The sequence below is a fragment of the Nematolebias whitei genome, chromosome 10 (assembly GCF_014905685.2).
Source record: "Nematolebias whitei isolate Nwh7 chromosome 10, NemWhi1, whole genome shotgun sequence".
Taxonomy (NCBI): domain Eukaryota; kingdom Metazoa; phylum Chordata; class Actinopteri; order Cyprinodontiformes; family Rivulidae; genus Nematolebias; species Nematolebias whitei.
In genome coordinates this window covers 48,899,996-48,923,678 of record NC_056507.1, presented here as the reverse complement: position 1 = coordinate 48,923,678, position 23,683 = coordinate 48,899,996, and the positions used below count along the sequence as shown (strand labels likewise).

General features: G+C 41.8%; 1 protein-coding gene across 1 annotated transcript in view; it reads left to right on the top strand.

Annotated features, from left to right (window-relative positions):
* Window positions 1-23,683, top strand: part of spg11 (SPG11 vesicle trafficking associated, spatacsin) — a 413,741-nt gene that overhangs the window by 105,386 nt on the left and 284,672 nt on the right. The window contains exon 11 of the mRNA XM_037683759.1: window positions 4,256-4,432. Coding sequence (XP_037539687.1) covers window positions 4,256-4,432 — 177 coding nt within the window. The remainder of the gene's footprint in view (window positions 1-4,255; window positions 4,433-23,683) is intronic.

The window sequence follows — 23,683 nt, the reverse complement described above, 5'->3', positions numbered from 1 at the left end:
TGCAACTGGGTACTAGACTTTTTAACAAACAGACCACAGTTAGTGAGGATCCACAACCTCTCCTCCTCCACCATAACCCTCAGCACTGGCTCTCCTCAGGGATGTGTGTTGAGCCCCCTCCTGTTTACTCTGCTCACATATGATTGTGCAGCTACCCATCCAGGCTGTCACATTGTAAAGTTTGCAGATGATACAGCGGTGGTGGGATGCATCACAAACAATGATGAGTCCAGCTACAGGCAGGAGGTGGAACACCTGGAGAGCTGGTGCAGAGAGAATAACCTTCACATCAATGTGAAGAAGACAAAGGAGATGATTGTGGACTTCAGAAGGAACAAAAACACCTACACCCCCCTGAACATAAGAGGATCTGCGGTGGAAGTGGTCTCCAGCTACAAGTACTTGGGTGTACACATGAATGACAACCTCAGCTGGAGCAACAACACCACCAGCCTGATCAAGAAAGCTCATCAGAGACTCTACTTCCTCAGACGGCTGAGGCGAGCTGGTCTGGGAAGCTCAGTCCTCACCTCCTTCTACAGGTGTGCAGTGGAGAGCATCCTGTGCTCGAGCATCAATGTGTGGCATGGAGGCTGCACAGCTGCAGAAAGAAAAGCTTTGCAGAGAGTGGTGAAGGCTGCACAGAAATCTGTTGGAATCAGTCTCCCCACCATCACAGACATCTACACCTCCAGATGCAGGAAGAGGGCCACCTGCATCATGAAGGACCCCACCCACCCAGCACACACACTTTTTGCCCCACTCCCCTCAGGAAGGAGGTTAAGGAGCATTAAGTGTAGAACCACTAGACTGAGGAACAGCTTCTACCCTGAGGCTGTTAGACTCATGAATCTCTAACTAGAATAATCACTGTGAAAAACCATATCATGTTGCTGCTGATCTGTTTCATGTTGCTGCTGATCTGTTTCAATGTTGATGTGTTCATGCGTGCACATCTGCTCACAGACTCATGTTCATGTTTGTGCTGATGTTCAATGTTTTATGTTATGAGTGCTTAGTGTATATTTAGTTGATGTTTTTCTTAGTTCATATCTTAGATCTTATTACTGTTTTTCTTATACATTTTATTGTTGGATGTAACTGGGACCCTGTGTACATAATTTCGCTCCACCACATGTACCACATGAGGTGCGAATGACAATAAAGAAACTCTGACTCTGATGTGGTCCCCCCTCGACTACTAAAGGAAACTTTTCCTACTCTAGGGCCCTATTTACACGGACACGATGGGAGGAAACATAGGTTTTTCGTATGTTAAAGGAAAAGATTTGCATTGACACAGTCACATTTTGGGTTTACATGCATCTGGAGGATGCCACTTATTGCTACTTGTCCAAACTTTTTTGGGATTTGTTGACACTGTGACATTTTGAATCAACATATATATCCTTTAAAATGTTACATTTACTCAGATTAAACTTTTGATCTGTCATCTATGTTATATTACGAAGAAAATATTGACATTTGCCATCTCCACATCATTGCATTCAGTTTTTATTCACAATTTGTTTAGTGTCCCAACTTTTTTGGAATCCGGTTTGTATTTTAAAATCTCCTCTTTTCTTTTATTCACTCCATTCAAGTTCAGGTAACGTGTTTTAATAGTGTGTTCAGTTTAATTGTCAGTGTTTATGTGACATACAGTTTGTGGTGTTGAATAAATAAATAAAAATTAAACCTGATGTCTTCATTTTCAACTTTAGTGTTCACGCTATATGTTTAGCATCATTTTAAATTTGAATTACATCATGTCCAGATAGCTTCATTTAGCTCCGACCTTCATTATATCTCGCACACTAACATAAATACTGTTTATTATTATTAAACTGTTGTTATTTAGCACATGTAGTATGTTATAGTGCAGCGCGACGTGTGCGCGTGCCTTGTTTTATAAACAGCGACATTAGAACTGGATCAGATTGTGTCTCTTCCAACACAGATGTCGGTCACAGCACCTGAATCTGACGTAGATTAACTATGAGATTAAAATATATTCCATCAGTCGAGGGTCTGAAAGCAGTGTGTCCGCCGCCATGTTGATAGAAATATAGCTCTGTCCGCGTGTGCGCATGTGGTTTAACACAAAGCCTCAGCGGGATATGTTTACATCATCAGCAGGGGGTCAGCGAAAAACTTCCACTCTGGAAGGTGGATTCAGAAACCTCTGGATTCAATGAGGGGGGCCACTGGTGTTGTGTAAATGATCAGCAGAACCGCAGAGAGAAAGCTGCGGATGCACTCAAAATACGCCCCGTGTAAACAGCCCCTAGGTCCGTCCATTCTTGATATAGTAAACAGTAGTTTATCCACTGGCATGGTGCCAAAAACCTTTAAACATGCTGCTGTCCAGCCTCTCCTGAAAAAATCAAACCTTGACCCCTCAGTTGTGTCCAACTACCGGCCTGTCTCCAAACTCCCGTTTGTTTCTAAACTACTGGAGAAAATAGTCGAGTCCCAGTTGAAGTGCTTCCTGGAGGATCACGCCATCTTAGAGCTTTTCCAATCTGGCTTTAAACCTCTCCACAGCACTGAAACTGCCCTGCTGAATGTCTTTAATGCCATTTTCTTAACCACAGATACCAGTGTTTCTGTGCTGCTTGTCCTATTGGACCTTGCAGCTGCCTTTGACACCATCAACCATGAGATTCTCATTGCTAGGTTGGAGCAGTGGGTCGGCATCACAGGGTCAGCCCTCAATTGGTTCAGATCTTACCTCACTGACAGATCCTTTTGTGTCTCCATCAAGGATTCTAGTTCCGCAGAGGCAGAGCTTAAATGGGGGCTTCCGCAGGTGTCCATCCTGGGTCCCCTCCTATTCTCTTTATACCTGCTGCCATTTGGTGCTATTTTCCAGAAACACAACATGCCCTTTCATTTCTACGCTGATGACTGTCAAATTTACTTCCCCCCAAGACACAATGGTACATGCTCTATTCAACAGCTGCTCAACTGCCTGGCTGACATCAGGGTCTGGATGTCTTTAAATTTCTTAAGTTTCAATGAAAAGAAGTCTGAAGTAATGTTGTTCCCTCCCAACGACACGATCACAAACCACTGTATCGACCTCTCCGCTCTAACCCCGTCAGAAAAACAAAGAGTCACTAATCTGGGAGTGATAATGGACCCTTCCCTGAAGCTTAACAATCCTGTAAACATGATTGTTAAATCATGTTTCTTCCAGCTGAGGCGGCTGTCTAAACTGAAGCCCATATTGTCCAAAAAGAACCTGGAGACAGTAATACATGCATTCATTACATCTAGGCTTGATTACTGCAATTCACTCCTGTTTGGTATCAGTCAGACATTCATTGCACGACTACAACTGGTCCAGAATGCAGCAGCCTGATTTTTAACCAGTACAGGCAAAAGAGAGCACATTACACCAGTTTTGGCCTCACTGCACTGGTTACCGGTTCACCTTCGAATCCAGTTCAAATTACTCATGTATGTCTACAAATCACTGAACAGTGTCACCCCCCCATCTCTCTGATCTGCTACAACCGTATGTCCCACCTCGTTCCCTGAGGTCAACGGACCAGTTGCTCCTCACAGTTCCAGGAACTCATCTTAAGCGCAGAGGGGACAGGGCCTTCTCTGTAGCAGGACCAAGACTCTGGAACGAGTTACCTCTGCTTGTCAGACTCGACCCCTCCCTCTCAGTTTTCAAGTCCCATTTAAAAACTCACTACTATTCAGTAGCTTTCAACACCAGATGATCTGTGTTTGATCCTGTACGCTCCACACTGGTTTGTCGTCATTATCTGCATCATTTTAATGTCTATATTCTGATTTATCTCATTTTGCATTTTGCTTTGTATGTTACCTGTTGTTCTGTCTGTACAGCACTTTGGTTGGCCTTGTCGCTGTTTTAAGTGCTCTATAAATAAAATGGAATGGAATGGTATGGTACGGTATGGTATGTGATCAGCTGGTTTTGGTTGTCAGCAGCAAAATGGTTGATCCACTCTGAGAAGGTGCTATTTAAGAGACTGAGCTGAATACAGCACCTCAAACTGAGGAAGTCTTTCGGATGGAAGATGAAACGTTTCTACTTTTTTTTGTTGTTTTGCTTTGTTTTGTTTTTTTGAATGTTCAGAGGACCAGATTTAACTTTTTTTTAGATTTTTTTTGTACCTGGATTATTGAGCATGCATCAGGATAAACTAGTTATAGTTTTTTTCATTGTTGTTGATTTAAGATCTTATCTAAATGTTAATTTGTTTGTTCTTGGCAGGAAGTGGTCTGTCATTTCATTCTGACAAACCAGATTCCTAGAGCTCAAGCTGTGCTGCGGAGGTCCAGTCAGGCCGAGCAGCGCCTGCCTGCCCTGCGAATGGAGGGTCTGCGTCAGGTTTTCTTCTGCCTGCAGCACAAAGACCTGCAGACTGCCAAAACTCTTCTCATCAACATGGTGAGATAATTGTCCTTCAGAAATCAAAGCATCAGCTTCCTTTTTCACTCCAACATCAGACGGGTTCTCGTGTTCATGTTGCTGTTGTTCGTCGTATTGTTTTTGTACTATATTAGTGCTTAGTTTATTCTTAGTTTAACATATTTCTTAGTTCATATCTTAGATCTTATCACTGTTTTTCTTTACAATTTATACTGTTGTTGGATGTAACTGGGACTGTGTACACAATTTTGTTCTACCACAGGAACACGATTAAACAACTTAGACTTTTGACTTTGTAATTTACGGACTATAATCCGCAACTTTTTTCACAAGATTTGAACACCACAGCTTGTACAATGCAGTGGCTAATTTATGGATTTCTTTTTTTTAACGGGCTAACGAGCTTCATGCCATCAAAAACATTTAGCCTCATGGCACCCGGGTGCTCACATAGCTGCTCAGTGCACGTCTCTCTTGGGGTGTGGGTCCTCGTGACTTAATGAGACTACCAGTATAAATGAAGGGAAAACAAACATGACCAGTGAACTTTACAAACAGGTCACAGTGGACCAATGAAATGAGAGGAGATAACTCCCGTGGAGGATTCCCCCCTCCCGTGACGAGGGATTTCCGCCCATGTGATGTGGGATTCCCTTGCATGCGCAGAGCAACTTTTGCTCCACGGAGCACAAACTTGCACTTTGCAGCAGGTGGAACATGAAAATAGCCATCAATGACTTCCTGGTAGGTTACTGTATTTTTTTGACAGCGAAAGAGAGACTGAGGACATGTGTGATGAAGTTTTTCTGAGGCTGTTGAGTTCTGACACTGAAAAATACCACTTTATTGGTTTTAGTGCACAAGAGGAAGATGAACATACTGATCAGTGACTTTTCCTGGTAGGCTTCTGTATTTATTTTTATTCAATTCAATTCAGTTTATTTATTTAGTGTCAATTCACAACAGAAGTCATCTCAGGGCACTGAAAAGAAACATTCATATATAAAAATTATTTAACACTATTTTATTTTACCAGCTGTGTTAAAGGCATTGTTCAGAAACAAAACATTTACTATATGTATTTCTGTATGTTACCGGTGCATATTTAATTGATAGTTTAATAAATATTCCTGTGTAAATATCTCATGTTACAACGTGGACATGCAGTTTATACACAAGGGCAACCTATTTATGTGCAAAATTTTTTGTTTATTTTTTAATTTATGTTGCACTCTATAGTCCGGAAATTATGGTATATCCTCATTCTGTAATAAATGCATTCGATATAAAACTGTGACAAAGTATTCCCTTCTTTGTGGATCTTTAGATTTCACTTTTTGTCACACTTGAATTTTTATCGTTGAATCAATCAAAATAACCTGAGTAAATAGGAAATTTTTAAATGATTTCATTCATTAAAAGAAAACTGGTATCCAAACCTTCCCATGGGCTCACCACCTGTTGGAGGGGCCAAAGGCGTCGGGTGCAATGTGGAATGGGTGGTGGCCGAGGGCAGGGAACTTGGTGGTCTGATCCTCAGCTACAGAAGCTTGCTCTCGGGACATGGAATGTCACACCTCTTAGTGGGGAAGGAGCCTGAGCTGGTGTGTGAGGTTGAGGTTCCGGCTAGAAATAGTCGGACTGACCTCGACGCACGACTTTGGATCTGGAACCAGTCTACTTGAGAGCTGTTGGACACTCTTCCACTCTGGAGTTGCCCCTGGTGAGAGGTGCCAAGCAGGAGTGGGCCTACTTGTTGCCCCTTGCCATCTTGGTGTCTGTATATTGGGATTCACCCCGGTGAACGAGAGGGTAGCCTCCCTCCGCCTACATTTGTGGGGACAGGTTCTGACTGTCGTTTGTGCTTATGCGGCAAACAGCAGTTCAGATTACCCACCCTTTTTGGAATCCTTGGACGGGGTACTGGAGAGTGCCTCTCCTGGAGACTCCTTTGTTCTGCTGGGGGACGTCAGTGCTCACGTGGGCAATGACAGTGAGACCAGGAGGGTTGTGGTTGGGAGGAACGCCCCCCCGATCTGAACCCGAGTGGTGTTCTGATATTGGACTTCTGTGCTCGTCATGGATTGTTCATTATGAACACCATGTTCAGTGTTTCCCCTACCATTATACAAGTGGGGTTCTTCACCCCGTCAACAGAACTGAGCATACCACCTACCAAAACAAAGTTTTCCCCCCACCCGGCCTGACATAGCACTAAGCTAGCAGCGCGAAATACTGGCTCTTTAGCTAAAAAGCTAAAGGCGCCTCTTCCCTCATGCTGAACACCCCCTGCCCCCGCTCAAAAACTGTTTGTACAAGCTGCCCTCAGACATGTCTCCATCCCTCCCCATCAACAAAAATCATGGATGATATCAAGTTGACGGAGGCGAAGCAAGATGGCGCCGTTGCATGTGGCTTCTCTCCTCGAGTTGTTACTTTTTGTGCTATTTTTCCTGACTTTTGTTCAGATTGTGTCATCACTGTTAACTTACAATCAACACTGTCCTCAATGCTCATGAACCGGTAAGTATCCAGAGAACTTTGTGATAAGTTTCTTAATTTCTTCTTGGACAAGGTTATTAACACTAGGGCTTGTATCTCTTTTCCATCCCATGACCCTTCCCTCCCTGTCCCCTGTCCTGCTGTTTTTGATCATTTAGAGCCTATTTCCCTCTCCTATCTAGAGAAACTTGTCACCAGTATGAAATCATCGGGTTCTACCCTTGATGTTTTTCCTCCATATTTTCTTAAGGAGGCATTTTCTACTGTTGGCTCCTTTATCTTAAAAATGATCAACAGCAATTTGATGTCTAGTGTGGTACCAAGCAATTTTAGACATGCTGTGGTGCAGCCATTGTTGAAAAAAAAAAACCTGGCCTTGATCCATCATCTTTGTCAAACTTTAGGCCAATCTCCAAATTACCCTTTATATCCAAAATTTTGGAAAAAATTGTTTACACGTAGCTGAAGGCATTTTTGGATGAAGTTAAAATTTTGGAGGTCTTCCAGTCTGGTTTTAAAATGTACCACAGCACTGAATCTGCTCTTTTAAGGATTTTTAATGACATATTTTTAGCACTGGATTCTGGAAACCGTGTTTTACTTGTGCTTTTAGATTTAACAGCTGCTTTCGACACAGTTGACCGACATTCTCATCTCCAGACTGGAGCAGTGGGTGGGCATCACTGGCTCAGCTCTGCAGTGGTTTAGGTCTTACCTTTCTGATAGAAGTTTCAGTGTGATGATGGATAATTTTACCTCTGCTTCTGCTGCCCTCCCCTGAGGGGTACCCCAGGGCTCTATTCTTGGTCCTCTCCTTTTTTCTCTTTACCTTCTGCCACTGGGTTCTATTTTCAGAAAGCATGGTGTGCAGTTTCATTTATATGCAGATGACTGTCAAGTCTATTTCCCTTTGAAACATAATGGCTCCACTCAGTCTCTCCTGGACTGTTTTGATGACATTAGAGGATGGATGGTACTTAATTTCCTCCATTTTAATGAAAAGAAAACTGAGGTTATGGTCTTTAAATCCTCTGGCCCTAGCAGTTTCTCCACCTTGGATTTTTCCTCTTTGGCCCTATATGAAAAATCCATTGTGACAAATTCAGGAGTGAAAATGGACCCTGCCTGAAACTTGACTGCCATGTCAACAATGTGGTTAAGTCCTCTTTCTTTCAGCTGAGGCACCTGTCAAAAATCAAGCCCCTCCTTCCTAGACACCACTTAGAGACAGTAATCCACGCTTTTATTACTTCACGCCTGGATTATTGTAACGCTCTGTTGATAGGAGTTAGCCAGGCCTCGCTCTCATGGTTACAGCTGGTACAAAATGCTGCTGCACGATTTTTGACTGGTACAGGCGTGAGCACATCACTCCAGTTCTGATGTCCCTTCACTGGCTTCCTGTCCAGTTTCCAATCCATTTTAAAGTTCTATTGTTTGTTTTTAAGTCTTTGCACGGTCTTAGTCCCTCTTACTTGTCTGACCTGCTTCACTTTTACATACCATCACGTGCACTTAGATCCTATGACCAGATGTTTTTAGCAGTCTTGAAAACCTTTTATAAATCCAGTGGAGCCAGAGCCTTTTCAGCTCTGGCTCCTAAATTGTGGAATGAGCTGGAGGTCAGGCAGGCCCCGTCACTTTCTGTTTTTAAAACTCATTTAAAAACACATTTTTTTTCATTGGCTTTTAACCTAGAGTGAGTCAGCATCTGTGTCTTAATGTTGGATTCTTTTACTGGTGATGTTCTGATCATTTTTTAAAAATATATATTTAGGTTTTTTTATTGTTTTGCTGTTTTTTGTTTGTTTTTAATTTTGTACAGCACTTCGGAAGGCTGCTTGTTGTATTTTAAGTGCTTTAGAAATAAATTGGTATGGTATGGTATGGTATGGTATGGTATGGTACTTATGACCGCCAGACACTTTTAAATATTAATTCCATCATGGGAAAAGTACAGTTTCATGACCTTTATGGGCAATCAAAGGCTTTTCCTCCACCTCACCTGGCATCCATACCTCTGTTTCTACGGAATCCTCGTGTTGTGTCGTGGCTGGTTACCACGTCGTGTTCAAAACAGCTGAGACGTCGCCCTCGGTATAAAAGATTTATTTGACAAACAGGGGTTACAGATATTCAGAGACAAACAATTACATTATTAAAATATATGCATATATTTTGGAGCATTAAAGAATGAACCGTCTCGGTGTGCGCCTCCCGGAAATGCTCGGTGGGCGTGTGTCATTTCCGGCCTTTTATCACAGTTTGAGAAGGCTAGCTTTCTGATTGGTTTAGCTTCTGTTGCTATGGTTACGACTCTAGCCCGCCCCCTCAAGGACGTTAATATCTGCATTTCAGATAAGAAGTTTTGGCTCACTGAAATCGGTTCTTTGTTTAAAGTTTAACTTGCTATTATACTTTAGAGATACAAAATGATTCGTGTCAATAATAACTATTAATTATTACCTACCTCATGGGTATGTGTTAATCAATGTCTGTTGAAGGCCTGGTGATTCTCTGCTTTAAGGCAGATACATCTTGGTTTCCTTGTCTGCGTTTAAACTGTTAACACTCTGTTTATTTAACGTGATTATACCTTAGTGATACTAATTGATTTGAGATAAAGTTGTTTATTTCTAGGAATAATTAATAACTTAATTATTATCTAACTCATGTTTGCGTGTTCTTACTTGCTTTATTTATGTTAATCAGTCTGCTATCTGGCATGATTTGATTGCTTGTAATATATCAAATGTGAACTTGTAAAATTATCCTTAGCTAATATGAGATTATATTTAAAGGTCAACTAGTTAGAATTAGCAAACATTTTCTATAAATATAGTGCAACCCTGGAAGAAAGACACATACACACTTTGTATAACATGACATTTGAATGCTTGATAGGAAATATTAAAAGGTATAAAAATATGAAATCCAACAGTTGTGATTGCCCGCAGCGGGCACCGCTGCAGGAGATGCGGCAGGAGGGGTGGGCTGCTTGTGAAGCTCATGGCTCACTTCGCCTCTTATTCATTCCAGTCTTCATGCAGGATTTGCAGGAAATACAACTTTGTGGACATATGATGCCCCATGGAATATTCTTACAGCTGGTTACGCATCATAGATATGGACACTGGCGGCAGCGCACTGCCTGGTCTTCAGCATGCAAAGATCTGTAGGTGTAGCAGGGTTCAGGAGAACGTCCGCTCCTTTGGCCGCACATCCCAGGAAACTAGCCAGTGCTCAATCCAGATGGCCCTTCTAAACACTAGATCTGTCATAAATAAAACTTTTATTCTCCATGATTTCTTCAGCTCAAACTCTCTGGGCTTCCTGCTGTTGACAGAAACATGACTGAGACCAGGAGACAACAGCACGTTTTCTGAGCTCTCCCCCTCAGGCTGCTCCTTTTTCAGCTCCCCACGCCTGTCAGGCCATGGTGGTGGTGGTGTTGCCACTATCTATAAGGATAATTTTAAATGCAGACTTCTGCCCACCAACACTTACTCCTCCTTTAAACTTCAGATGTTTGTGATTGAGCTCACCCCTAATGTTTTATGTGCTGTTGCTTATCGCCCACCTAAATATAATAAGGAATTCATTCAAAAATTATCTGAATTCCTGGCTGATATTATTTCCAACTGTTTTATGATATTTGTTTAAATAAAAACCAGGACTCGGAAGAATGATCAACACAATTAACAAAATACACTCACACACTGTCCTGCTAGAATAATTCGTGTCATTTATTATTATTATTATACACACAAAGGTACAATCACACGTATTGATGTAGAAAGGAGCTCTCACCGTAACACGTAGACTGGAGAGCCACACAGTCCAAGTGGAGCAACACACCAACACAACACTGGACGTCTGGATCAAAGACTCTAACTCTCTTCTGAGCACTCTCTATTTAATACTTTCCACCCTCTGCATCACGGAGAACATCTTCCAGTGCACAAAACATGCCCCCTGGACTAAAAACTGTGAGAAACCTCGAGATAGCGTGAAAAACTGTGAGAAACTTCGAAATAGCGTGAGAAACCTCGAGATAGCGTGAACAACTGTGAGAAACTTCGATATAGCGTGCGGGGAGGGGGGGGGGCAAGCCTCCTCCTCAGGCCTCTCGGGTGACTCACAATAACATGTACCAAAAACTCTTTATATCACAAGTTAAATAGTCAGAAAAACAACATTTTATTAAATTCTTTATTCATGCCACCCTTTGGTTTTCTGACTAATTTTGAAAATTATTCGCTTCAAAATCAAAATCTTCAGGATATTGCCTGCCAACCCATTCTTGGACAGATTCACACATAAAATTTAAAAATTCCAAACGGGAATTAAAACCCTGAAAAGTATGATTAATTACATTACCACTAACATGATAATTCAATATCATGATATCCTCTTGGACTGTGGTGTTGATTGTCATGGTGGCTTTTTCTGTCCCAAACCAATGGTCCTCTATTATTAATACTATTTTCATTACAGGGCTGTGTTATAAATTTGTTGATTGATTCTATTTTTAATCCTTCTAATATAAAAACAAGTGCACAGATTACATATGGTTAATATACCAAAACAAATTAACAAAATCAGCAAAGGAGGACTTATGTATTTTTGCACCGTTGATGACATCCCTGTGAATATGTCCCACCAATGGTGAGCCGGCGCTTGTTCTATTAGCTTAGCCGCATGTATAACCTTTCCTTGAGCAATGTAGGTGGACACTGTTAGATCAGACACGTTTGACTTATGCGACTCAATCATTCGTTTCAGCTCTGTAGACTCATTCAATGCGCATTTGAAACGGTCTAGGGAGACTCGCCAGGGTACGTGCAAAGTTAGCCATTGTACCTCTGTTAGTCGAGTGGTGGAACTATAATTAGTTAATTGATAAGTCTGGTTGTTCCAAGTCCACAGATGTACACCATACACACACCCAGAGAAAGGCACCTTAGGTAATTGAGGATGACTTTTAATGGTAGCTATATACAGAGTATGTGGGCCTATCTGCCATAGCATGTCTCTAGCTGGTTCATGAGTCCAATCACACAATATCTCGTCTTTGGTTAAACATGGGTTAACATGACATGTTTGCAGCATACATACCACTCCTTTATCAGCCGTCCCGCATAGTTGCACGTCATAAGTGAGATTTGTCTGTGGCTCAAACCATTCACCCTGTATTTTTAAAAACCAATATCCTTGTACAGTTATTACAGGTAACACATGATACCTGCATACTGTAGTTATGTCACTTACAAGATACTGAACCCAATAACCTTCACACATATATTCAGTACACTTTGTCAATTCAGGTTTTATAACTACCCAATATGTACTAGAAATGTTTCACAGCTTCCTCCACTCATGATGATTTGAGGTGATCACTATTCTCTGGAAGCGTTCTTTCTGCAACTGTGCATGTATGGTTTGCAGGGTACATGTGGTCCAGTTCAGCACCTGGGTTATGTTTTGGAGTACTTCTTTGGTGTTACCCCACATCTTCAACAGCCAGTTTATTTCTTTTAGCAGTATTTTGGCCATTTCTTCTTGAGTCATGACTACTGAGGACATCCAGACCCCAACTTGATGAACTGCCGGCGAAGCATGTTTCCCTCTTCTGTGTTATTGGCAGTAAAGTCAAACTTTGTTCCATTTTTTTTCCATCTGGTTTACATGTACCGTTCTTATACATGTTACACAGTGGGGTTTCCACATAAATTCTAATCTGATATCCCTTAGATATCACTGGGATGGTTTTCCTGTTGTAGCATGCCCAACACTTGTACATAGGACAGTCAGTTGTGCCCTATCAGGCAGCTTTTTGTGTCTCAAACATGTGAAGTTACTTTGTCTGAGGAGAAGTCGACCAGGAACACCATGGCACCCACGACAAGGAACCTGATGCCCCAACAGCTTGCACTGCCATCTGACGGGCGCCTGCCACCAGCTTCTCCCATGTTGGCTCCTGGGCGGTCCCGATCATCCAGTCAAAAAAGACCAAGGAAACATCAAGCTGTAGAAACAAGAAAAACTGCTTACAGACAGAGAAAGAGTCATTAGTTTTCTCTCAAGTATAAATCTTTTCATCTCCATCCGTTTTGTTCTACACAGTTATTGTTCCAGCAGGAATTAGTCCAGGCTGCACCGCACCACGTTCTCTTAAAGTTGTTTTTTTTTTAAATTACATTTAAAATTAACTTTTATTTATTAAAAAAGAAATCCTTCTTCTGGTCTTGGCCCCATTCAGACTATTAATTTATCAGTTTCTCCAAACTGAGGTTGTTCTAAAGCCTATGTTCAGCAGGTACGATATTACTTGTTCATAACTTTTTCCACAGAACCCCTCTTGAAAAGAGCTGAACTTTTACTTTAAATATGAAACAACTGCAACATCTCAGATGTTTTTAGACACTTCGGGTTGTTTTAGATGCCATCAAACTACAGCTACAGATGAACCAGTTATAAGCAACATATGATGCACTTCCTTAAAGCAGTCAGCTTAACACATCCCCTTTTAGTGCACTGATGACATTTTTATTTTAGACATTTCAAATCCACTCTTTTTCCCTTCAATCCAAATGATGGCATCTTGACCTTTGACATTTTAACATCAATATCACCTTCAAATTTGGGGCCTTTTAGTTTGATGTCAAAATCTGGGCTCTCTAATTTTGGACCTTTGATGTTCTATGTTGACTATCTGCTTTCAGAAGGTTGATGTCAACATCTGGACCTTCTACTTTTGGCCCTTTTAATCCAAATAATGGCATCTAGTCCTCAGCTCTTCTGTTGACACACCATCCATCTCAGCTGGAGGCACTCCTGCCTGTATTAATGCCCTCCAAAAAGCAGAGTGAGTGAGTCCCTGTGTGTTATTCTGGCCGTCCCTTCTCAGCCCACGACCCATGGGTTGACTAAATGTTTTTTCACGGTTTTCAGCCCTCTGTGTTTCAATCTCCGAGTGCACCCAGTTCCAACACTCGGCTTCGAACATCAGTCATTGGAACAACATGCACTTGATAATCTGCTGCCAAACCCACAGCCAATGCATCTCTCACACACAGCTGAACCAGTCTCTGCACACATTCCCTTAAGGTCACCCAATGCCCCTGTAAATCAGGCCAATCCAATGCTCCAGGAAACATCTGTCGGACTGCCTCTGCATAAACTTCAAACAAAGGTCTCGAGTCTTGCAAAGCCTTGACTTCCTGTCGGTACGCTGAATTCACTCCTACCTGACCTCCACCTTTATCCAACAGCCTAGCTACCCAAGCATCTGTGGGTTCTGCAGTCTGTTGTTTATATATTTTAGACAAGTAAGCAACCTCCTCCTGAGTATAGTCCTCGACTATCACTTTTAAATCTGCCTGAGGCTGTTGCTATGCTACCAGATCCATGATTGGCTGTCCGTCAAGCCCCACCATCTGTTGTCCCTGGGCGTCTACCCTCGCTTGCAACACATCTGGTATTATCTGCTGCTCTTTCCTACGTTTTTTTACAGGTTTCACATTTTTGCTCATTGTTTGAATGATAGGAGACCTCACTGCATTCAGTTCATCCTTCTCCTCACTCCAAATGTAATAATTTTCATCCTCCTGGTCTCCCCAGATGTTACCATCCCAACTCGACTGATCCCATCCGGTTCCCAAATGGGCAACGAATGCACAAACTCTTTTAGGTGACACACTTCATTTATTTTTCCTGAACTTTTCTCTTTTCAGGATAGAAACTTGTGTTATCGCACCCTCTGCCACATCAGTCATTCTGTTCAGCTGCACAGTCAGCAGCTGGACATGTTTCTGTAACAAGTTCTCAGCTTGCGCCTCCTCGAGCGCCTGCTTCTGATACTGGGACTTGCTCGATCCCGGCATAAATTCCTCTTTGACAACATTCTCTCTTATTGTCAACTGACACTGGGACTTGCTCGATCCCGGTACAACTTTGACTTTGACAACATTTCCACTTGTTGTCATATGACACTGGGACTTGCTCGATCCCGGCACAACTTTGTCTTTGATAACATTTCCACTTGTTGTCATATGACACTGGGACTTGCTCGATCCCGGCACAACTTTGTCACTCGTTTTTTCTTTTCTTTTGAACATTATGCGGCACTCTTTCCAATATTCTGTTTGTGACGCCAAGAATGTTTTATGATATTTGTTTAAATAAAAACCAGGACTAGGAAGAATGATCAGCACAATGAACAAAATACACTCACACACTGTCCTGCTAGAATAATTTGTGTCATTTATTATTCCGCCACAGATACAGCAAAAAGCCAAGCTTCAACAGTACACACAAAGGTACAATCACACGTATTGATGTAGAAAGGAGCTCTCACCGTAACACGTAGACTGGAGAGCCGCACAGTCCAAGTGGAGCAACACACCAACACAACACCGGACGTCTGGATCAAAGACTCACGGTTGACTCTAACTCTCTTCTGAGCACTCTCTATTTAATACTTTCCACCCTCTGCATCACGTGAGAACATCTCCCAGTGCACAAAACATGCCCACCTGGACTAAAAACTGTGAGAAACCTCGAGATAGCGTGAAAAACTGTGAGAAACTTCAAAATAGCGTGAGAAACCTCGAGATAGTGTGAAAAACTGTGAGAAACTTCGAGATAGCGTGGGGGGTGGGGGGGTGGGCAAGCCTCCTCCTCAGGCCTCTCGGGTGACTCACAATAACATTTACCAAAAACTCTTTATATCACAGGTTAAATAGTCAGAAAAACAACATTTTATTAAATTCTTTATTCACCAACTATGACAGTTTTAATTTTTGGTAATTTTAATATTCATGTTTGTTGTCCCACTGACTCACTGGCTTCTGAGTTTTTAAGGCTTTTGGTCTCTTTTAATTTAATACGATCAGTGAATGCATCAACTCATCATCTTGGTCACACTCTGGACCTTATTATTTCTCATGGACTGTCCATTTCTCACTGTGAAATTTCTGAGTCTGCCATCTCGGATCATTTTCCAATTTTTTCCCAATTCACAGCCCCCCACCCAGCCAGGAGGCCTCTGGCTGCGGGGTGTCATCACTGTTCTCTCACCTGAGCCAGTGCCGGACAGTTTTCCACTGCTTTTATGGACTCACAGTTTTATTCAGTTGGTCCTGATGTTTCTTTGTGTCCCAAAGATTTCTTGTCACTGTTTTCTGAAACCTGCACTGGGATCCTGGACTCTATTGCTCCAGTCAAGTTCGGACACCCTAAACTCAGAGCTGAGCCTTGGCTGAAAAATCCTCCTGCATGTGAACTCAGGAGGCATTGCAGAAGAGCTGACAGACAGTGGAAGCATGACATGATTCTTTGGTTTTATTAAGGAGAACTCTTGTTCTGTGTCAGATCTGTTAATGATGCTAAATCACAATTTCTGTCAAACATTCTCAAAAACATTTGTCTGTCCCAGGGTGTTATTTAATACAATTAACTCTGTTTTAAATCCACCCACCTCAGTCTTACCTGATGCCTCAGCCTCCACCTGTGAGAACTTTCTCTCCTTTTTTAATTGATAAAGTTGCATCGGACGGACAAGCCACAGGTAGACCTGCTACTTCTGTTTCAGAGTGTTCTTTTATCTCTGCTGGTTCGGCTTTATTTGACCAGTTTGAACCAGTGTCTTATTCCCTCTTGGACAAAATAGTGAAATCAGTTAAACCCACTAACTGCCCCACTGATTTTCTCCCAACTAGATTATTGAAAGAGGTTTTTAATATTGTTGGTCCTTACCTTCTTTTTTCAGTTCATGTCTGACCCTTGGAATTATGTCTTCTGCTTTTAAACAAGCAACAGTCCGCCCCCTTCTCAAAAAAAACTAATCTTAATCCCCTGGTTTTATCAAAATTTAGATCTATTTTTAATTTACCCTTCCTCTCCAAAGTTTTAGAAAAAAAGTTATGCAAATTCAGCCTTTTTGGGAAAAAGCACAATCCTGGATAAATTTCAGTCTGGTTTTAGATCCCAGCATATCACAGAATCTGCTTTACTGAGAGTTCATAATGACATAGCTCCGTCAGTTGATTCTGGGTGCCCAGTATCTCTGGTGCTTCTCGACCTTACAGCGACCTTTGACCCTGTGAACCACTCTGTCCTTCTGTCTCGCCTCCATGATTTTGTTGGGATTCGTGGTACGCCTCTGAAGTGGTTCACATCTTATTTCTCTGACAGAACCTTCTCTGTTTTGCTCAATGGCTCCTCTTCCTCTACAGCCCCTCTTCTGTGTGGGGTGCCCAAGGGTTCCATTTTGGGCCCTCTGCTCTTCTCTTTTCCCTGCCCGCTCCAGGTCTCTGAGGTCAGAGAGCTCTAGGGCTGGGTACCTTTCTTAAAAAATCGGTGTCGGTACCTTAACTTCGGTGTCGGTTCCTGGATGGTTCTTTTTTCGGTACCAATTTTGTAATTACTATTAATTCTACCAAGAATGAAATTACGTTACACATTACAGTACATATTGTGAATTTGATTTTTTAACTTTGGTATTTCTGTTCCAAGCAGTTTTCTTACATTAAAATAAACAAATAATATCCAGTTCAAAAGACCAGTTTCAAACCAGTGACACGTCAGTGTCTAATGCTCACTGCTGCACACTGAGGACCTTTTCACTGAACAGTTGTTCTTCAGAAACATCAACATGTCTGTTTTCTCTGGACACAAACAAGCTGCTCCTGGCTGATGGTGTCTCCAGCACCATAGACATACATTAGACATAGATTAGGTACGGCAGCTCTATACAGCTCTGGGTGTAAACACGTAGTCTGTCATATGTCTGGTGTTTTGCCTGCCTGCATGCTGAAACCACGTGACACCTTACAGCCAATACCAAAACTTGACACCGAAAAAAGAGTGACGTTTCAATCCATACACCAACCAGTGCAGTTCGGTCGGTGCCATAAAAGAACCTCGGTTCGGTTCGGTTGAACCCGGAGGCCTCCACCCCTGTTTAATGATGGATGATTTCTTTTCACAAAGATGGCCTCCTTTACTCCTCTCTCAAACCATCGTTCCTCTCTGTCCAGGATGTGAACATCTTCATCCTTGAAAGAGTGACTGCTGGCCTGGAGATGAGTGTAGACCTCAGAGTCCTGCTATTTAAGAGACTGAGCTGAAAACAGCACCTCAGACTGAGGAAGTCTCTTGGATGAGAGACGAAACGTTTCTATATTTTTTTGCTTTGTTTTTTTTTTTTTTTGTTTTTTTGAATGTCCAGAGGACCAGATTGAACTTTTTTGGATTTTTCCACCTGGATTATTGAGCATGCATCAGGATGTGTAGTTTATTGTTTTAGTTTTTAAAAACTGAGCTAAAACTACATTACTTTTTCCTTCTTTACAAGAATTGCGTCTTTTATTTTGTCTTAAGGGGCGGCTGTGGCTGAGTGGTTAGAGCAGTCGTCCTCCAATGCAAGAGTTGGGGGTTCGAATCCAGCATCAGCTACATACCCAAGTGTCCCAGGGCAAGACACTGAACCCCTTGTTGCCTCTGATGTGTGTTCCATCAGTGTCTGAATGTGATAAAGCACTGATTAGTCTCTTTAGAATGATTTGTTCAATTATCTTTGTAGAGATCTAGTATAGAGCTGGATGAATGGGTAAATGAGGCACAGATTGTTGTAAAGAGCTTTGAGTATCTTGATTAGATAGAAAGGCACTATATAAGTACAGTCCATTCATAGAGTGTACAAATATCAATAAATGTTAAAAATCATTAGATTTTTTTAGTTTTATAAAATCACCCTTATTGTCCAGAAAAGAGCCCTCCAAAAAACTTAAAGTGGTCTGTGGACCACCAATTGAGAATCCCAGTTATAGCGGGTATTGTGGCTCCGGACATGTTTAATGTAGTGAACAAAGGAGCAGAATTGGCTCTTTTGACTGTAAAAGTTGCAGACCCCTGATCATTACTATAGTAATATAAGTTCATAACATAAATATAATCAAGCTCATTTTTTGAGTATACTTAAATATTCCCTTAATATATTATGGTCCCTCTTGTAAATGAGTCCCCATGGCTCATTGAAGCTAACCTATATAAATAAAGATTGAATGAATGAAAAATTCCTAATATTAAAAGCCCTAATATTGCACCTTAGCACACATCATTTCATCATTTCACCGTCTCAGTGTACCTTAAATCAGTGCTTCTCAATTATTTTCTGTTATGCCCCCCAGGAAGAAGTAAACATTTTGCGTCCCCCCAACTCTCCGCCGCGACTGTAAATAATATAATTTGTCTATAAAACTGTTATAAGTACACCTCTGCATAACATTGTGTCCTTATTAACATTAAAGAAAAAAAAGAATATAGATCAACTTACAACAAAGAATAACTTTATTAACATTTTTTAGTAAAAGAAACAACTTAAAGTGCATCAGTTTGCCTGAAAAATAAAACAATACTTTTTTAAACTGAAATTTTTTTTGACCATTTGATACTGAAAAATAAAATGAAATATAATCAACAAATAATACATTATTATAAATTATTATAATATAAAATAATAATAATAAATTCAAATTGATCAGCAACATTTTAAGTCAGGAGTGTTACATAAAACACTTTGACCTACAAAACAAAAATGAATAAAACAATTTATGCTGATTCTTTTTTAATCAAAATGAGGAAGTCAGGATAAATGAGCACATTCATCGATGAAACAAACAAAAAATTGTCAACATGAAAGAAGCAAGAGGAGCAGGTAACCCTCTCATTTTGACTTACTCTTTGTCACCTGCTGTGGGTGACAAGCGTCCAGATCATCATAAAAACAGCAGCTTAACTGAGGAGGTGAATTAATTTTGTTAGCTAAGAATAGAGTCCTAACATTTATTAAACATTATTTCTATAAATTGTGCTTTGACAAACTTATCAATAAAACTAAAACATTTTGTCAACGCAAAAGAGGAAAGAGGGGCAGGTGTCACTCTTGCTTGACTTTACTCTTTGTTGCATGCGCGCTCTGAGTGACGTCCAGAGCGCATGGACATAAAAACAGGAGCGGAGGACGGAGGAGGTGACGGTCGGAGGAGGTGACGGTCGGAGTTTATTTATCATGTCAGCAGCAGAGGAGAGAGACACGGTTCATGCATGGCTCCCAAAACCACAAGGCAGCCAAATTTGTTCATAACTTTATTATTAGAAACACACGCGTCAAAATGAGAATGGTGAAAAAAAAAAAACGACTCCCTGCGGCAAAAAAGCATGTTTTCTAGGGTCACATGCGCCATCCCCCGGCTTGCCCCCCTTCAGGGGGGCGCGCCCCACTATTTGAGAAGGACTGTCTTAAATGCTTGAATCAATGTTAACAGGAGCAGCTAGTTACTTGCAAGAGGCTTTTTTTCCTTCTCCAGATCAATACAAATGCAGGTGTTCAGAACACCATCAGTGACATTTAGTATATAAAAGTATTAATGTTTGATAATTAATTTTTCTATAGGCACATTCAAATAAATATAGCAATCACAGAGTACAATACAATAACCTGGAGTCAATCATCGTTCTATGACCTAGGGCATCCTGGTGCGAAGTGCACTTATGGACACCCTTATGTTCGAACATGGTGTTCGTTATGGACAAACTATGACTAGCATAGAAGTCCAACAACAGAACACCGCTTGGGTTCAGATCAGAGAGGCCGTTCCTCCCAATCATGCCCCTCCAGGTCACATTGTCATTACCCACGTGGGCATTGAAGCCCCCCAGCAGAATAAAGGAGTCCCCAGCTGGCGCATCTTCCAGCACCCCTGCCAAGGACTCCAAGAAGGCAGGATACTCTGAACTGTAATTAGGCACGTAGGCACAAACAACAGTCAAGAGTCCGTCCCCCCACCCGAAGGCGAAGGGAAGCCACCCTCTCATCTACCGGGGAAAATTCCAACACACAGGCACCAAGTTGGGGGGCTACAAGTAGATCCACACCAGCTCAATGCCGCTCACCATGGACAACTCCACAGAGTGGAATAAGGTCCAGCCCCTCTCAAGGAGATCAGTTCCAGAGCCCATGCCGTGTGTCGAGGTGAGCCCAACTATATCTAGTCGGTACCTCTCAACCTCGCACACAAGCTCAGGCTCCTTCCCTGCCAGAGAGGTTACATTCCATGTCCCAAGAGCTAGCTTTGGTAAGCCAGGGTCAAAGCGCCAAGGTCCCCGCCTTCAGCCACTGCCTTCGGCCACTGCCCATGGCATCATGCACCAGACTTTTATGGCCCTTCCTGCAGGTGGTGGGTCCATAGGAAGGCAAACCCATGCTGCTCCTTTGGGCTGAGCCTGACCGGGCCCCATGGGCAGAGACCCGGTCACCAGCCGCTCGCTAACAAGACCCTCCCCCAGGCCTGGCTCCAGTGTGGGGCCCCAGTAACCCACGTCCGGGCAAGGGACACTGACTTCCTTGTTTTGTTTTGTCCATAAAAATCTTCTAAATCGCTCTTTGTCTGGCCTGTCACTTAGGACCAATCTGCCCCTACCAGGGTCATACAGCATAGCTCCTAGGATCATTCAGGCGCACAAACTCCTTCACCACAATAAGGTGGCAAATCAAGGAGGAGTAAATACTGATAATGATTCAATTCAATTCAGTTTATTTATATAGCTCCAAGTCACAACAGAAGTCATCTCAGAGCACTGAACAGAAACATTCATATATAAAAATAATAATTTAACATTATTTATCTAAGGAGCAGACTGCTTTGAATTTAACTCTCATCTTGAGCGAGCATGAAGGCGACAGTGGAAAGAAAAAAACTCCCTCATGAGGAAAAAACCTTTAGCAGAACCAGGCTCAGGACAAGCGGCCATTAGCTTTGAGCGGCTGGATTTGGTAGGAACAGATACACAATGGCAGGTCAAGAATCACATGTTAAGATAGAAATAGTATTAAATGAAAACTATTCAATTTTAACAATTCATTTAAGGAAATTTGGTCAATTTTCATTCATTCATTCATTCATTCATTCATTCATTCAACCTTTATTTAGACAGGTTAATCCCATTGAACCTCGGGGACTCATTGACAAGAGAGACCTGATTTGTCCTCTAGTATTCTAAGCTTAAGGCAACATAACAAGCCAACCCTAATTATAGGATTTATCAAAAAGGAAAGTCTTAAGCCCAGTCTTAAAACTGGACAATGTGTCCCCTATGAACAGAAACTGGAAGTTGGTTCCACAAGAAAGGAGCCTGATAACTGAAAGACCTTCCTCCCATTCTGCTGCTGGAAACTCTAGGAACCACAAGTAAACCTGTAGTCTGAGAGCGAGGTGCTCTGATAGGAAAATATGGAACAATAAGATCTCAAATATAAGATGGAGCTAGGTTGTTGAGAGCTTTGTAGGTTAAAAGTAAGATTTTGAATTCTATTCTGAATTTGACAGGGAACCATTGGAGAGAAACTAAAACTGGAGAGACATGATCTCTCCTACCAACTCCAGTTAAGACTCTGGCAACAGTATTTTGGATTTGCTGAAGACTTTTTAAAGAAGTATTTGGACACCCAGATAACAATCCATTGCAATAGTCCAGTCTAGACGTGACAAATGCATGAACCAGTTTTTCTGCATAATTTTTAGATGAGATGTTTCTAATTTTAGTGATATTACGCAGGTGGAAGAAGGTGGTTCTAGTAACATTTTTCATGTGGTGGATAAAAGACATGTCCTGATCAAAAATAACACCAAACTTTTTAACATGATAGCTGGAGGCCAGATTAATGCCATCCAAGAAGGGAGAAAGACTGAAAAACTAATTCCCAAGATGCTCATGTCCAAAAACTAAAACCTCAGTCTTGTCTCTATTCAAAAACAGAAATTTTAGGGTCATCCAGGTTTTTATGTCATTAAAACATGCTTGTAGTATAAGTAGCTGATTGGATTCATTGGGTTTCATGGACAAATATAATTGTGTATCATCAGCATAACAATGAAATTTTATCCCATGCTTGTTTAATAACATTACCTAATGGAAGCATGCTCTCATTGAGGTGGCAGCTTCTGTTTCTCCTCACCCGTTCTTTTCCTTCTTCCTGCTCTGCTCTCTGTGTGTCTGAAGCGCCTGGGTCTCATCTCCCGAACATAAATTAAGAAGATTATGGATTCGGTATCGTGGGCGTTCAACTCTATTGATTAATTTTTTTTTATCAAAGAGACAAGGTCCTGGGGAACCGGCATGTCCAGCTGAAACTCACGCTGTGGGGTACGTCATGGATTCGTGGGGAGTGTGGCAATCGATGTGCATTAAAGTCCTGTCTCAAGAAGATGTTGAAGACGTTTACATATTTGGACTTATGATAGCAGGGACTCTGCTTTTTGGCATCGGCAGGGCTCTGTTTTATCGACTTTTGAAGAAGACAGCGGGAGCAGTTTTGGCCATGGAAAAGCTTCCGAGTCAGTGTGAAGGTCTGGTCCTCGCTGTTGGAACTTTAAATCGTCTGGTCTACGAGCTTAACCGTAAGGTGGAGGCGATTGAGAATCGCAGACCACCTGCGGCTTCTGGGACTCGTCAGCGTGGTGGGTTCGACCTTGAAGGAGACTCATCGCATGGATCAGTGAAATTAAATTCCACAATTAGGCTTTTTCGGAACCAGAATGCCCAGATGGACTCGAGGCTGAAGAAAAAAATCTGTCTGCCTGAAGAAAAACATAAATTAAGCTTATCTAATCTGACTCCCAATGGCCTCGGAGACAGGCTGACTATCAAATTTCTCCTGGGACATGAGTACCCAAGGACACAATCTTCATTTATTGCAACCCC